The 17,519-nt window shown below is 40.6% G+C and overlaps 1 protein-coding gene across 1 annotated transcript in view; it reads left to right on the top strand.

Moving 5' to 3' along the window:
• Window positions 1-17,436, top strand: part of LOC135488316 (ubiquitin carboxyl-terminal hydrolase 47-like) — a 143,960-nt gene extending 126,524 nt beyond the window's left edge. Inside the window, exons 17-28 of the mRNA XM_064772874.1 lie at window positions 4,694-4,809; window positions 6,841-6,957; window positions 7,443-7,569; window positions 9,228-9,941; window positions 13,157-13,248; window positions 13,731-13,814; window positions 14,120-14,200; window positions 14,375-14,609; window positions 14,754-14,932; window positions 15,305-15,435; window positions 15,735-15,806; window positions 16,043-17,436. Coding sequence (XP_064628944.1) covers window positions 4,694-4,809; window positions 6,841-6,957; window positions 7,443-7,569; window positions 9,228-9,941; window positions 13,157-13,248; window positions 13,731-13,814; window positions 14,120-14,200; window positions 14,375-14,609; window positions 14,754-14,932; window positions 15,305-15,435; window positions 15,735-15,806; window positions 16,043-16,133 — 2,039 coding nt within the window. The 3' untranslated portion in view covers window positions 16,134-17,436. The remainder of the gene's footprint in view (window positions 1-4,693; window positions 4,810-6,840; window positions 6,958-7,442; window positions 7,570-9,227; window positions 9,942-13,156; window positions 13,249-13,730; window positions 13,815-14,119; window positions 14,201-14,374; window positions 14,610-14,753; window positions 14,933-15,304; window positions 15,436-15,734; window positions 15,807-16,042) is intronic.
• Window positions 17,437-17,519: the final 83 nt, after the last annotated feature.

Here is a 17,519-nt window from a genome sequence, read left to right as displayed (position 1 = left end):
ATTTCTTGGAATGTGTCATATTGAAGCCCTATAATTTAGCCTGAACCAGTACATTCTAAAGGTTAACTTGACAAGCAATTCAATAGCCAATCATCTGCTGCCAGAACCTGTTATCAACAGAGAACGAGAATCGAAAATATGATATCACATTGATTACTGAATATTAAATATAGGATTTGGCGGCGATTTGATCATATCAGCTCAACTCACTGAATCTTGGCTTCCTCATTTGGGCGAATAGCATGAAACTGACACGGGCTTTTGTTAAGACCATTTCATGATTAAAATCAATTATTCAGTGGTACGAACTAAGATTTATGAGATATTGTGGGGTCACTGCCTAGCAAAGCATGGTCTGATCAGTAGTGAGAAACTCACTTGCCAGGAAGTGTTTGTCCTTTCACTGATGAACCAACCGTTTTTTGATGCTAGGAATACAGTGTCATATGGCATGGCAGAGCTGAATTAGCAATCACTTAAGTGTGACCTACCACAAGCTATCTTTAATACATTTGCACAAAAGATCAAAGAAGGTTGCTGTGATATCAGACCTATCCTAAGTAATACCTAAAAATAGCCCAAACTTATTAATTAGATAACCATTAGCCTTGATTAAGTTATCTTTTTGACCCTTCCCATAAGGTCTAATGCACCCTCTGCATCGACACTTAATGGTATTTACAACTAGAGGCCATCATATATCAGGGCATATCTTGCATTGCATTCATAGTCAGTCTTTACTGAAGGGAAACTATCCCGCTATGTTGTGGGCAAAAGTAAGCAGAACGAATTATGGCAGGCCAGGATACGCACCTGGTATGTACCAGATACGGTAGCGAAAGAGTCCAGTCCTAATCATCTGGACAGTTGACCTTAAAGCGCCTCAAGGTCATCACCTCATCTCAGGGATTGTGATAAACTGATTAAGTCTTGATAACCCAGAGATCACTCAAGCCCTGATTGATTAATTTCTTGATGAATTACTTAGGGCTGCTAATTGAATTATTTAATCAGTCATTTCGATGCAATTTGTCTGTTATTTCATTATGAAGTACTTGATGATATTGTATTGTAAACCTGTTTACGTGAAATCTTCATGGTCAACATTGCTTTATCATCTCCATTCAGAAAACAAGCAAAGGTTTAGCAGATGAGAGAGATTCTCGAAATAATGAAATGGCCCAGTCTCTGCCATTATAAGGGCAGGGTAGCTAATTTCAGTGGGGATGGAACAATGTCATTAATGATTGGAGTTCCGGTCATGCCCCAGGAGAATGCCGGTCAAATATTGCTGATGGTCTTGAGATAGACTCACTAATGCTGATCCTTATCGACTTTCGCATAGAAATTCAAAACAACATTTCATCTGAAGTATCTGTATTCTTGAAGATCAATTTCATTCTTAAGATTTCCCTCATAAATCAAGTAACCACTTGCTATTCTCTCAGTTTCCAAGTTATTATGCATCATCATAGCATGATTTACCTTAAAATAAATTACTTTGGACATGTTGGACGTTTTGTCAAACTAAATCCTATTCTAATCTAAAAGACAATTTATCATCAGTAAAGACCTAAAGTAGATATTCTAGTGGTGGATTTGTCTAGCACCAACAATTTAGATTGCTCGTTTGTGTTACGCTTTACTGTCAACTTGGCCCTTCCCCGTCAACTCTCTTCACTTTATCTCACCACGAAATCAAAAAGCTTCACAGTATATATGGAATGGCTTTTACTTTAGAAATCCATCTTCTCCTGAAAGTTTCCATCTCCATGCGCCTGGGGGGGGGGTCGAATGGCCATCTAAAACTTGGAACATGAATGACCAAAGGAGATAATTAGACGGAAATAGCTCGCCATTTTCTGGTGTCTCGTAAAGACTTCTGTTCCCTGGGGTATGGAGAGCAGGATCGTGTCTAGTCAGGTTAAGCTGGTCCCGCTGCCAAACTTACTTCCCGTATTAGTTTGATTCGATTGGTTAGGATAATTATATGATGACGATATCGATTCCTTTCATGACCAGAAATGACTGGGAAGGACTTGTTCTAATAACTTATTAGGTGGTGGATGTCAACACTTATGCTGATTCCCACTTCATTCAGCTTGGCTGTGGGTCATGGTGTGTCGACGCTTATACCGATGCCCTCTTTGTTTTGAACTTGACCATGGGTCGTGGTTGGTCAACACTTACGCTTAAGGTTTTTGAATTGCACCATAGCGCTGTCATCTGTCGTCGTTGTTGTCAGATGTCTTCCTTTTTTAGCAGAGCATGTATATCATTGATCAGATGAAGCTCAATGTAGATGTTGCAACATTTTGACCTTAACCTCATTTCCAAGGTCAGAGGTAAAATTCTCTGTAACCATAATGGTAACCATATTCCAGTCAATGACAATGGTCATGGTCCTTGGCCACGTCATTGCCTTTGTACGGATTTGTTGACAAGGTCTGTTTAAAACGCACTGCAGACAAGCCATGTTTATCACAACAAAGTGCAATATTCATTGTCTGTTGGGGTCATTGCCGGTGCCTGTGACTGGAATCGGTTATTACTCAAAAAAATATCGCTGCAATGCACATAACTGTTCAAGGATGTTATGAAAAAAAACCTCCCTGCAGGAAATTATGAATGATAATTGCTTAGGCGCCTGTCTGTGGCCTGTGGTGTCGCATCGCCATCAGTAAACACCCTACCTTAGTTATGATAAACGAGAGAATTACATCCAAGCAAATTACACTCACAATACCGCCAAGGCTTCATCATTCATGCTAATCTTTTTTGTTGTCACGCAAACTTTTTATAATGGAGTATCTCCCGAAGATAAACTGTGGCTATGATTACTTGTGAAGCTGCATGGTGTCTTTAGTTACTTTTCTGGTGTTTTTCTGGTCCTGTTTCTTGTAGTAATCGGCATCTTTGCAGCTACCGATGTACCCTTGTTTAGAGACAATCTGTCTGGGGCTGCAACCATATGGCAGTAGTTAATGAGTAATCTGTGTCCTGGGTTTGTTTTTATCTGTATTGAGAATAAAGAGAATAATATACTGAAATGATGGATCGAACAATCTAAAAACAACGTTCGGCACAACCCTTCTTCTTCAGTGTTCATTCAGCATTTATAGGATAACTTATTCTCAATTGATATGATGGATTGTTCCTTCTCCATTGCAGGATTAGCGGGTTTTTTGCATGTCACTACAGTTGCATGATAGTAGTTCCTCAGACTTTGGGTCGTTCTGTTAAAGCCCGCTCTTCACTTGGGTAGTTCTGGACACGAGCTACAAAGAATCCTGGATCTACATCTCATTCAAGGGATGGAGCAATCTTAGTGAAGCAAGTCTCTTAGGGTTGTAAACTAGAGTGGCAGTGCCAGCAATCAAAGCCAAGACTTTAACCACTGAAACACGCCATCACTCAATTACCATCACTATCCATTAGCTTCTGGTCTGAAGTGACACAAGAACGTTCTTTCTATGACTATGCCAGCAATGTGCCCAATACTCCTGGGGAAAGAGGCAATGACATAGGCAAGAATTAAACCCACTATACCTACTAAACCCCCTCCCGGTGAAGTATCTTTTGCTTGCAAAACAAAACTGAAGAACATTTCAAGATATGGGTGGTGGTGTAGAGAAATTGTTTTGCAAAATGATTTCTTCAGAAACGTAATGCAAAAAATTACAGCATAATGTGGTACTTTAGCGTTTGATTGCTTCAGGAAAATGGGAAAAGATTAAAGTAAAATGAGCGATGAGGATAATTACTATTGTTTCCTTTGCATAGTCTCATTCTCGAACTTCTATTTTTCTCAGTGATTTATGAGCGTTTTTCTTTCCAATGATGGAAATGTTCTGGGGGCCTGGATTTGTGTCAGACAGGAGAAATTAATTATTCATGTGTTGCGCTTTTAGTAAAATATGTGGAAAAAATGATTTGTCCTTCGTTCTAGTCATGATATTTATGTCACTGGGAATGTTGGTTCAGAGACGTCTGTTAAAAGGGGTGTTGTACATGTATGTCTTGATTTAGCGGTGCCAACTAATTTGCCTCTCAACCACCAGGGTGTATGATTATTCCAGAACATGCAGAATAACAATGTATTTAAAAGGGTAGACTATGGATATACTGTGCTGGTTTGTTTAAGCAAGTTGAAAGAGATACTTCTTACATAGCCCAGTTACATATAAATTATACCTTGTACAGGGTGCCACTCAACCTCTTGATGCAGTATTTCATATTTGCATCTTATAGATCTTCTAGATTACGATAATGGCAAAAGACTAATCAGATCCAGGAACTCAGAGATTATGAGCGCTGATGTTTTGACATGAATATTGCACTTGATGTTGAGCAATAGACAAGAAAGCCAATCAGTTGTGAAGGGGATGACCGTTAGCATGATGGTCATAAGTCTAATGCCACATCATGACATTGAGGAGATAATGGCAGACTTTGTGACAGGTTAAGATATGAGAAAAACTGCCTCTCATCGGCAGGACACTTCTTTATGATTCGACAAGACAATGGAACAAAAATAATGCCATTAACAGAATGGTTTGGTGGGAAAATTTGTACGGGATTGTTTTTGTGTTAATATTACAATCACTAAAAACTCAATCCGTCAAATGAAATGCATACTGTACACGTTTCATCAGATCTTTGCCTTATTTCGATTTCCTTTCTATTCTTTCAGGTGTGACGTGTCGTGTCCATGTTGTTGACGTCGAGAATGATAACATCTTACCCCCAGTAAATGTGCGTGCCTACACCACACAGACTGTTGCCGAGTTCCAGAAGCTGATCGGAGAGGTAGGAATAGATTGCAAAAAGTACTGTTCGCGCAATGATGACAGAAAAACGTTATAATGCTGTCAAGCTTGGTGTGTAGGATTGCTTAAATCCCCTGCCAAAGACACCCTTGCAACTCATCTCAGCTAAAAAGAGATGACGAGCAAAGGAATGACAGCATCTTTGTCTGGCAGAGCTTACGTGACGATCATTACTTATAATGATATCTATCATGGCACATTGTCTTCTTCTTCTTCTTCTTCTTGTTATTCTTCTTCTCCACCTTTCTTAAATTGTCAATGATCCTTTGAAAATACAATCCTTTGTCTGCAGGGTACATCATTAAATTTGTTACAGTGTCTTTTTCCGCCAATTATTTTGAACATTATTTTCAACAACTTTGAAAACATCCGAGTGTTTTAATGAACTAGATAGCGTGGGATTTCATCAAGAATGTATTCCATGTCTTGGCTTGCGTGGGAAGTGAAGTGTCTGTGAACACTGATACTAATTTTAGTTGCGTGGGATTTGATGATTGAAGCAGTCAAACAAGGTGTAGTTCAGCCAAGGACTTAGTTTTGACATACTTTGAGATGGGCAAGACCCCTTTTGGGGACTTCCTGTAAATTTATCTTGCGAACCTAAGGCACCTTCCCCATAGAGGTATACGGTATACTACACTATACGCGAACAATGGCTTCACAAAGGGTGCATGACCATGAAACTATTGTTCGCGAACAATGGCTTCACAAAGGGTGCATGACCATGAAACTATTGTTCGCGTATAGTATAGTATAGTATATGGTATAGCTCTATGGGGAAGATGCCTAACAGCTGTCTTTGGAGTCCCTTTAAGCTCCTTGTAAACCCCCCTCTCCATATCAAAGAAGTATTTTGTGTTTCCATGCTGGTAATCGTGTGGGTATTTTTTCATCACATTACCTTGAGGTTTACAGTGCATTGCAGAATCTATTAGAGATGATCCCTAATGTCTATCGGATTCAGCCCTGCTGCATCATCCCTGTCAATATTGATAGCCTATTACATAAACGTGGCAGGCCATCAATCCGGATATCCCCGAAGACCTTGAACTCGAGAGCTATTTTCCTCAATGCTGCAAATAGATAATGATAGCTGCAATCTCCCCAGTTCGATTGACCATTACATTCATAACACGCAACAACCTGTCAAACTGTCCTTCCAAGCTCTGATTGTCCATTACGCCTAATGCCAGCGGATGTCAATTCTACGTTTTTATGACTTTGTGTTTTTTGCCTATTTGGACAAGTCATTTACTTGGTAAATTGTGTTGTGCATGGATTCTGCTCTGAGCATGGAATCAGAAAGGTTTTCGTCTTTCGATTAATGGCTAAATTAGAATAGAGACAGAGGTTGTGATTTGAAATGCCACCGTTTTAAGGAGGTAAAAACCTCAATTGAACTCATCCATGGGCAGTTCTGTCATTCACATTGGTAGGATGTCCCCTGTCCTGTCTCCATCTTATCCTAGACACTGTGGAGCTGTATGCGTTAATACAGATAGATTATTTAGAGCTTCATCTGGCAGCTATCACCATTGATCATGGGAAATCAGTCTTATAAGTGACTAATGAATTCTCGTGCCCTCATTGACTGGTCATAGAAACCTCTCAAAGTGCCCTCTAGCTATCTGTAGCATGCTACATTGTCCAATATATTATTCGAGTTCATTCCTACATGTATGTATTCATCATCATTACTGCTAAGTTAGGCGTTGGGTGATTTATTTTCTTGTTTTTGACTCGAGTACTTCCATGGGTATCAATCCAGTGCAGCAAACAGCAGTTAATTGCTGTCGGGATTCGTACGAGAGAACTAACATGCCCAGAGGATTTTTCCAGGATTTGCTTGTTAAGTACTAGGTTTCTCTTCTAAAGGCATCAGTGACTTCAGTGATTTTCCAGCACAGTGAGAACCTGCAACATCATGACATGATCTCTGCACCCCTTGTATTGTAGCTGTTGCTCCATTTGACCTATCGCATTCAGCCTCTCTATCTTCTTTGCTTTGTAGATCCTAGACGTCCCCACAGAAAACATGCGTTGCGTTCTGGAGAGAGCGGGAGAAGTCCGCTACCTGTCAAGCCTGGGACGCACTCTAAAAGGGGAAGGCTTCATCAAGAGCAATAAGGTTTGAAAAGTTGGTTCCTCTGGGAAAGTACATGAAACCCTTTGTACTCTCGTCAACATGCTGACTTGTTTACTTCAAACCTCCTAATTTCAATCTGAAATCCGAAACAGCAGTCTGAGTGTTATAGCTATCTTTGTCTTTGTTGGAAGCAAATCCTTTTAATCCTTTAAAAGCCGACAAGTTGATGTGGGTACTTTCAATCAATAATTGAATGTTTGCGATAACAATAATGAAATTTGTAAAGCTGAGGTAAAATCTTCCCCGGCCGTTTCCTTAGTTGTAGAAGTAAGAGATTGTCTCACCGAGGCAAATCAGACAGTGGGCACCGCGGTGACTTTTGATGTTATATCTGCTTTCCGGATTTAGTAGAAAGAACATGTTATATCAACAGAATAGAGAGTGACCTAATATTCGGAACCAAGTGAAATATCTTTACCACTTTTTAGAAAATATAAAATAAAATAAAATTTTTCCATTTATTGCAGGTTTTTATTGAATACTCCGGCCAGGAAGACCAATCCATCCCATTCATCGATACCCAGTTTCATCAAATCCTGGACAGATATGAGAACACAATAACCCTTCATGTTAACCTGCCCTCCATTGTAGAAGGTACGCTAATGCGCATGTCGATGGATATTTTAAATGGGCCACCCTTCCTTTAATTGCTGGCCACCCAAAGTTATTGCCTCTTCATGTTACCAAGCATGGTTTAAAGATACTTATCTTTACCGGATGTTACTGATATGATTGAATCTCTTTAAAATCAGCCTTGTCCTTGGAGAGAGTAAAGGATCCGGCTCACACATGTCAAGCACCAAGAATACTGTTGACTGCAAATCTTTAGCACCGCTTTATTTTTGAGATCTGCGAAAATGTTTTAAGAAAATCAAAATGTCACAATTTTCATTTTGGTTTGGAATTTTCTTTGGTTTTACCTGTCAAAATATTTTTTAATTCGAATCTAATCTATTTGCAACATCCGCAAAAATAAAACACCCGTAAAATAATTTTGCGCTTTAGGGTTCTTTAAGCTGCTTAGATTACGATCTAGTGACGAGCGTGAATCCCTTCTAGTGTGAGAACGAATCAATATTGCTCTCTCGTGGCATTAGATTACTGCTTGTCCCCTTGACTGACAATTAGATCGACTAGAATAACTTCTCGCACATTCGGCAATGGCTAATTTACCGTTCATTGAGGAGTGCACCGTTGGGGAGGATGTAGATCTGTTCACCTGACCAGAATACCGTAAAATTGATGTAATACCTTTCTCATTAACCTTTCCTCCATTTCAGTATGCAGATTGGGTCATTAATAGTCAGTTTTCTGCTCCAAATGAGCAGGTTGTACAGAAACCTGACTGAGGAGCAATATCAGTGACAAGGTCATAGGACTTTGTCTCTTTGTTCTCAAATGCTGCCAAGAAAGTGTTGAAATTTGGAGGGAATTCTGTTTTTATGTCACTGAAATATACAAGGCAGCATATCACAGCCTGTCATGATTCCAAACTACAAGCCATTCAAGTAGCTGGGAAAGTACCACATGGCAACCAGTCGTAATTGCCATCAATGAGGGTATTTCCGTGTTGCAAACAGTTCCTCAGACACACTGAGATTTTGTGGCTGCACTTTTTTAGTCCAGAGTGCTTCTGGTACAACACAAATACTTTCCTCCTCTCAGCCAACCAAACCTTCTGGACGAACTCTCACCAATCTTAGACAAATATGGGCGAGATCATTGGTTTCTCTATCTGTTGGTCGAGTGTAATCGGGCGTGAACAAACAGCACTGGACCACTTTTGATTTGGTCACTTGATGAAAACTAGTCATTAACCATTTCAGTGCCATGATATTTTGGTTTTTTCCCTATTCGTTAGACTGATTTTTTGGTGCTGTGTTTCATGCTTTGTGCAATGACATCACATCCCTGAAGAATTTCGATGAGGAGAACATTGAGTTCTGTCATGACTTCGCTTCCATGCATTTTACGTCTAAGACTGCCCCAAGGTCCGGTTTCCTGATAGTTTTTTAATTTGATGCCTTTGTCCGTGACCTCCTTATGTTCAGTTCTTCTGGAACTGGGGCAAATGTCACGGAATGAGTGACAGAGAAGTTTTCCAAAACGTTAACTGAGAATTTTTTAAGACCTACTGACATGCTCGTTGACATGTCCGGTTGAAATGCTCTCCATGTGTTACCATATGTGTCTTTATGTCAAAATTGTTTATTGTAGTTTTCATCTTTGATTCTGTTTCTTCTTGATTCCAGTCGAAAGTTTTGTTGAACAGAAGATGGTCTCGGATGCAATCAGAGAACGGATCCATGAAGAGCATGAGGTGGTTGGGCCGAGGTTACAAGAGGCCAAGGTAGGGGAGGAGGCAAGCGAGGACACTGGGGGAGACCCTGGGGGTGCTGATATAGCCCCACCAGGGTCAGCGACGAAAGCAGACGAGACACCAGATGACAACGACTATAACATGGACACAAATAGTGCAGGACGGGAAACAGATATTGGCGATTTTGATAAAATGCCGGACGATGCAAAAAATGTCATGTTTGATGAATGTGTAGAAATGAGCACAGGACAATCCCAGGGTTGTTCGGATAGCCAAAGTGTCTCAGACGCCCTCGATCGACTCACTCACAATGATGGCTTTGATAGTCAAAACACAACGGACGCTAGCGACTCCAGCTCGCAGACTGATCAAACTTTGAGAAACACGCAGAGTGAGGATTCATTACATAGTGAAAGTTCAAACTCGAGCTGGCAGATGAATCCGATCGGCGACAGTTCTGCTTCGTCAACGGACGGACGCATGTATTCTTCGATGGACGTTAGTAGCGTTACCAAGCAAGAGCCGGAGAATTGGGACAATGATGATGAGGCGACAGTTTCGATGTCCTACTATGACTTTGATGAGCAGTATCGGAAATATTTCAAGGCCTACTTGAGGCAGAATACATACAATGAAGACCCTAGGCGTAAGTTCCTCTTATAATAGGAGTTACCCAAACTAGTGGTGATGTCAAAGAGGGAAGAAAATGGTGACATCATGATGGCAGAGTTAATAATGCCCTAGTTGGTGCTCAGCATTCCAATCAATTTATTCAGTTTATACCATTTACAGAATTGCTTTGAGGGCTTAGTTCTCACGGAGATGTTTGTTGTTGGCAAAAAGATTTTCTGTTGCCATGATGATTGATTTGCTGCTGTTTGGCACGGTTTCTTTCAGCAATGACCTTCGCAATCTGATTAAATATCCCAAGGGACTGGGCTGCCCATAAAGATTGTACCCTCCAAGGGGGAGGGGGATTGGTGCCATAGTTTTTTAGGTGCGTACAGGAGGGAGGGGGGGGCTCTTCTTAAGTACTTTTTTCGCGCCAAGAACCTTTGCAGTGAGTGCAGTCTGTGTTGCCATCCCCCGGTATTGTTCCTTATCACATTGCACTCGCCTCTCGGCGTGTGATTACTCACTACCCATATACACTGTGGAATGTATGGCTTACTGATGCGTATTTGTACAAGGGAGTGGGTGATGGCCAGAGTGTACTAAGTGCGTCCCAAGACCTCTCTGGGCAGGCTGGCCCACAATGAGAATGTGCAAATCACACTCATCTAGCCAATCGTTACTTGAATTCCAGTAGTTCATAATGGCTACATGTTTGATGAGATGATGGCTATTGATCGAATGGAAGTGTTTGGTGATGTTATTGGCTAAGGGTCACCAAGTCATTGACCGTAGGTATGGGTGAAGGGGGTCCAAAAATCAGTGGTTAGGTACGAAGGTACATAATGGATGGCCCCCAAGATCTCTAGGGCCCCCAATAAGAATGTGCAAATCACACTTATCTAGCTAATCGTTGCTAGAATGCCAATCGATCATAATGGCTACATGTTTGATGAGATGATGGCTATAGATCTAATTGAGGTGTTTGGTGATGTTATTGGCCAATGGTCTCCAAGCCATTGACCATAGGTATGGGTGAAGGGGGTCCAAAAATCAGTGGTTAGATACGAAGGTACATAATGGATGGCCCCCAAGATCTCTGGGGCCCCCAATAAGAATGTGCAAATCACACTTATCTAGCTAATCGTTGCTAGAATGCCAATCGATCATAATGGCTACATGTTTGATGAGATGATGGCTATAGATCTAATTGAGGTGTTTGGTGATGTTATTGGCCAATGGTCTCCAAGCCATTGACCATAGGTTTATTGAACAAGTAGCCAGATAAGATATTGGTATATGTCTTGGAATACTGTTTAACCCCTTTACTGGACTGAGAGCCCAATACTTTCACAAGACTGGTTATAATGTGAGAAAGTTTTTATTTGTAACAAGAAAGAAATTTCAAGTCTTTTTGCCATCGCTCATTGGCATCCCTGAAAGAATACAGACTAATGTCATCAATTATTTTAAGCACCTTTGCCGTAAGAAATGTGTCTCTGTTAGAACTTCCAAACCTAATCACAAGTACCTCCCGGCACTATGCCAAAGGTTGTGTACGCACCTATTCGATATGGTAAATCATGGGCAAAATCCATATTGATGTGTCCTCAGCCCAGGGGTGTGCCTGATTCCGATCCTCGCAGGTACGTTCTAGTGTTTGTTTAACTTATTTTAAGCAATCAGGGATGCGAAGTGAATACCATCAGAACACTTCAGTGGTGGTATATAAACATTTGGAGGACCATTCGTTAATTTTGGCAATATTGGCTGACTTTTTACCGCAAAGGACATCATTGCTTATTGCTTGAAGGAGGAGTGATGTGAATTACTTCCAGTAGTTATAGTAGCTAGTTCTGGAGTTGTGTGCTGGCAAGGATGAAGGAAGTGGCAGGACCCAGACCCATTATTTTAGTAAATTCTTTAAATTTTGTGAAATTGATTTAAAAATCTTATACCCGGGTTAGATGCCCCCTTTATACCCAAGTCCCTCATCACAATAACATCACACCACTTCCATTGACAAGTGCCTCAAAAAGAGACCCATTCATTCCCAAACGAGTGGTCATGAAATCATAAACCAGTATCATCAATATTACAGCAGACGTAAATGACCTCGGCCGTCATCTCCACATTCCTGCCCTCTCCATCAAAGAGCTTTGTTCAAACCATGCGTGGAATGAGTGAGGTGAATTTTTCATGACATCCTGGAATGATGAGGAGGGAATAGAAATTAATCACAACTTTGTTTCTGAGGTGCTTTGCTAAACAAACACATTAACCAGTCTAGAGTGTTTTTGAATAGAAAGAATGGAAGACATGCTGTAACCATGACTTAGTTTATGAGATACTTGTCCCATGAAGAGTGACTGGGGTGTTTACTAAATGTTGCCACTATTCTGAAGATTGGTTGGTGTCACAACTTGAAGTGCTAATTTCTGCTTTTAAGTGTCATGAACATGTTGATATTAAAAGAAAACATGACTTTGTGCTAAACTGGCCAGCTTCGGTATACGAGATGAGCAAAAGCTGTCCCAAAGTCACATGCGATACAAACAGTGGCAGGAAAACCTAACCCAGACTTATATGGTCTTGTTATTTTGCCTTTCAACCTAAAACCTTATGTAGAAACCTCAACCCTCAAAGTTACATCCTCCTCACGAAACCAGACTATGATAATGACATATAATTGGTTAAATTGCCATCCACCGTCACTGTAGACCTGAACACATTAACTGCCTTGAGGGTTGTGCATGATGCCCAGACAAGTTTTTTTCGACATCAATTGGTTAAACATGTCTCCAGGGATTTACCTCCTAGGCTGCTGTCTGTCATGTGTGGCATTCTCACCAAAATCATGTTTTTCTTGAAATGTCTCGGTGCCAAGAGGCTGGTTTAGAGCCATCTGTTGATTCTTATTCAAACTAAAATGTTGACAGCGGACATTGGGAGTGCTTCAAAAGCTTGTTGTGCGCCAGTGTTCTAGTTTATGGACAGAAGGTAGTCTGTGATTAAGGTTTTAACTGGTGCTGACGTCTGAGGTCCCATTATCGCTGATTCATTGTGTCTCGCACCATATTATGACCTTTGAAGTTCCCTTAGTAACTATCTGCCCAAAGGTTTTGCAGTGAGAATGCCACCTTCTTGTGAGAACGGTTGGAATGATTGGACATTTGACATACATGAAAATTGGGTTAACAGGAGCTAGGAATTAGAAAATCCAACATTACACTTGTCATTTACTTTCAGAGCTGACTGTTTTTGTTGACAAGAGGATCAGTCTGACTGGCCTGAAGAAGGAACTGGAACAATATGTCCAAACGACATCTGAGAACTTCAAGGTATGATCACATTGTTTTCCTAAAGGCCATTTGTCAGGGCATCCCTCCTACCTTGGAACAGCCACCCACCTTTCTCTAGAAATTGTAAAGGGTTTCATTAGGGCCACCCTACCTTAAATTGCTGGCCACCCTACCTTGTGTTGCAGGCTAGCAAAACTTCTTGAATATCGAGACACCACCATTCCTTGAGGAAACCCAAAAAGGAGAACCCTGGATCAGATGTCTCGTAAGATCATTGCTTAGTATGGGCCAAGGGACCTTAATACTTAAGTCAGTTCATTGCTTGGACAGTGGACGAGTGTAAGCTTTGTAGAAGTTGTACATGTATGGCCATATGTGCTGTGGCAGTAGCCCAACAAAAGGTATACCTGGTTCTCAAATGTTGGAAACAACTCAAGAGTTAACACTCTTGAGTTTGGATTCAGATCGCGTTCCATTTGCAATGAGAGACCAGCTGCTATGACAAGATTGTATTTTTCCAGGTGTTTCGAGTGTATCCCAACAGTCAAGAGTTTGAGAGTACGAGATTGTCGGATAATCTCATGTCGTTTGGGGAAGAAAGTTGCGTAAGTATACATTACATATTGATATACCTCAGTATTACAGTAAATCAAGAATGTTCGTAGCAGATTTTGACGTTTGAATAGAATTTTAGAAAAAGGTTTTCAATTCGAGCTCTGAAGAAATAGTTTTTGGCGCTAATGGCAACATCTTTGGCAGATTTGGATTAAAGTTAGAATCTATTCTCTTCAATAATCAAGTCGAATTTTCAAATACCAAGGGAGAAGGTGTCAGTGTGAGAGTAAATAACTTCTTTTTTGGCTTCAGCAAATTTTGAGATAGTCCCCTGGTCATATTCTTTTTGTTTCAGCTGAACATCAAACTTGGGCGTGCGTTAAGAAAAGACGAATATAGAGTCAAAGTTTACCAGTTACTTGTCCACGAGCAAGAGGTGAGCCAAGAATTTTCGTTAGTGTAATCTTTACACTGACATTTGCATTGTGCGAATGTCGGGCCGACATCATTCCACGTGAGATTCATTCCGAAAAAGTACCCCATCATTTTTTCAGGGAAGACACCCCTTTGGAAATCCAGGCATAACCCTGACCTCAATGTTTCCTTGCAGCCCATCAAGTTCCTGATCGACACCGTGTTCGCCAAGGGTATGACCGTCCTCGAGTCGAAGAAACTGATTCTGCTCGAAATCAAGAAACTGTGTGACCTTGACATTCCATTGAACAGGTGTCGTCTGCGTAAAAAGACGTGGAAGAACCCGGGGGAAGTCTACATCGATAGCCGGGTCTATGTCGATGACGTTCCAATATTTGACAACTGGGAAATCTTTGTCGAGGTCCTCAATGGTGAGTTCATAGGCATAAATTTGTTTCACATTGAAATCTTATCCGTCGCTGTTGTGCTGTTGGTATTAATTCTTTAACACCCCCATCTTCAAACCTGACCTGACCTGAAGATAATAAGCCCTTATCTCATGAATATCTTTCTAGGCGAGGAAAAGCTGACGAAACCCTCCCACTACGCCATCTACATTCGGCGGTGGAGACCATCCAAGTATGAACTGGAACCCTTTGATGAAATCGTGATAGATTCGTCTGCCATGGATGAATTTAAAAACAACTTAAACCTTCTCAGTGGTATACCTATAGATTGCATCGAATATGCCAAGGTATTTGTCATGCATTTCACAAGTTACTCGTTTGATTTCTTAATTCGTTTGTTGATGAGACATAAAATTAAGGCGATCCCCTAACATGGTCTCGAAGCTAGGAGAAGTAAAAGACCAAGTAGTAGACAGTAGCCCACGATGGAGTCTTCCTCAGGCCAAGGAGAAAAGTCTTAGTCACTTGGTCATTTGCCCCACCTGGCAGGTAACCAGAGTACCTAGTAAGTGGCACACAAAAACACTCATCTGTCTTGGAGGAGGAATATTCTCTTGAGAATAACTCAATGCAGAGCAAATGCTGACGATATGTTTATGAATAGTGCTAAAGACAAGATTATGCAAGTACATATACTCAATTTCCCTTCTCTCTTTCAGTGTCGTGGAACATTCCCGTGTGAGTCGTCTCTCCTCGAGATCCACACCGGCCTGGAGTGGAACCCATCTTTATCCAACTCCTATTTAGTCCCACCTTGTATCTGTGATAATGGCTGCGTAGTTTACTACAGGTACGCTTTGCGCATGATGTCTTTTGTCTGGAAACACATGATACTGGTGGTCTAGGAAAGTAGAAATGTGCAGTATAGGCAATGCGGCAGTGCAGTTATTATGCATACAAATTTGTTGAAACTTGGTATTTATAGTGTTTGTATATCTGTGTACACGACGGCAATGCTGAAATTTAAATTTGGTATGTATTTACGTAATTTGGAAGTTTCAAATTCAATTACAAATTACAAATTTTGAACAAATGGCGTCGCCCTTTATCTGATACTCCTGGTGTACTAATATTTCCTTCCACTTCCAGAGACAGTCGAGAAACATTAATGGAGCTGAGCGACGAGAGGCGGAGAGAAATACAACAAGCAGAAAGCATCAGGTGAGAGCTGCAGGATTGTAATGTAGCAGAATTGTCAGCTGAAATCAATCAAGCCTAGTAGAACCTCTCTATTGAGGACACCCTTGGTACTGACAAGTCCTGGCTCCCTGCAGCATCTGCATCGATTAATCAGAAGCTTTGAGTCTGCTACCCAATTGGTGTCAACAAACCACACTGAAATGGCACTACATGTATTTTGGTTTAAAGTGCTAATCAGCTTCTCCTGATACTTTCAGACTGTCCAAGAGCAACCCAAAGATCACATGCTCGCCAAGGAAAGAGAAAGCCTTGAAGATTTACACAGATGGCCCGCCATCTAGCAGCTGAAAATGGACTATGACTCGTATCAGTTGTGTCAAATATGCAGTTAAAGAGAAACAGAAGATGACCACTTAGATAGAATCTGTTTTGTTTATGTGCCAAAAATAACAAGTTTGGTTCACATACATGTAATGTAGTCTATATGTGCAATGAAGATTTTGATGCAGTGCCTGCCTTCAGTGTTGCCTCTAGTTGACCCATGGTGAGGAAACTTGTAGAGAAGTGCGTGGGCTTTAAATTGCTGATGCCATCGGGCCAAATTTCACTAGGTGAAGCATGATGTTTTTAGTCACAAATTCATAAGCATCTGTTAAAGATTATGCCGAACATTATATCATTAATGTTTCAGTCACAAATTGAAAAGTATCTGTATCACTGATGTATCTGGCCACCTGATGCATGGATGAAGCATTTCTGATCTTTGGAGAATTTCCGTTTTTTTCCTTTTGCATATTTTATTGTATTCCTGAGGAAAATCATGTATAGTTTTTGTTATCATTAGGCATTTGCTGTGAAATTAGTTTGCTTGAGTGTGATAATCAGACCAGGAAATATCGATTGCATTATTTTGCCGCATTGTCACAGACAATGACTGGTTTAATTATGCTGTGATTCATACATATTTACCTCATGTATTGATTGTCAAAATTAGTGCCCTTACACGTAGACTGTTCCAAAAAAGGAATAAAATAATTAAAAATGCTGATTGATATTATGACTGGTTTCATATTTATGAGAGTTGTTATTAGACATTTGGCACTGTTGAGATACTGTTAAAGGGGGACTATAGGCTGGAGCTAGGGTGTCAAATTGGTAGTACTCAGGTGACTAGGAGTATGCACAGTTCGACCTGGTGGGTAAATGGCTCAAGCTGTTCCTACGATTTCTTATGAAATTTGCTAAAAAAACAATCCATAAGTATTAAGCACTGTAAGTTCATTTATTTATGTGTTGTTGGGGTCATATTTGTTGCCAGACCCTGTTACCTGATGGAATTTTGCCACTGTGTGTTTCTAGCCTCTCGGGTGAGATATTTGCTATTAAGCCTATATTATAGAATAATGCTATTAGTATTAGTTTTTGACTGCTAAAGTAAAGGGCAGAGTAGCCCAGATTAATGCTGTGTCCTCCGAAGTGCATAAAGGAAATGATACCAAAATATGGGTTTTGATTGTCTTGGGTTGAGGTGGTGTTCAGCATACTTGTACATTTTCACTGCCGAAAAAATGACTATGATGCAAAATGAAGGGGTCTGAATAGAAGGGAACATGTTGTGTATGTATATTATGAATGAATAAATATTTTGAGAAATGGATTATAGTTGTATGTGAGCCTGATTCACTATCATTTCTGCCTCCTGAAGTTTACTTCTTACCACAATATGATGAAAGA

This window comes from Lineus longissimus, chromosome 5, assembly GCF_910592395.1.
Source record: "Lineus longissimus chromosome 5, tnLinLong1.2, whole genome shotgun sequence".
Lineage (NCBI taxonomy): Eukaryota > Metazoa > Nemertea > Pilidiophora > Heteronemertea > Lineidae > Lineus > Lineus longissimus.
The sequence above is the reverse complement of the archived record's forward strand: the minus strand, read 5'-3'. Positions and strand labels throughout refer to the sequence as shown.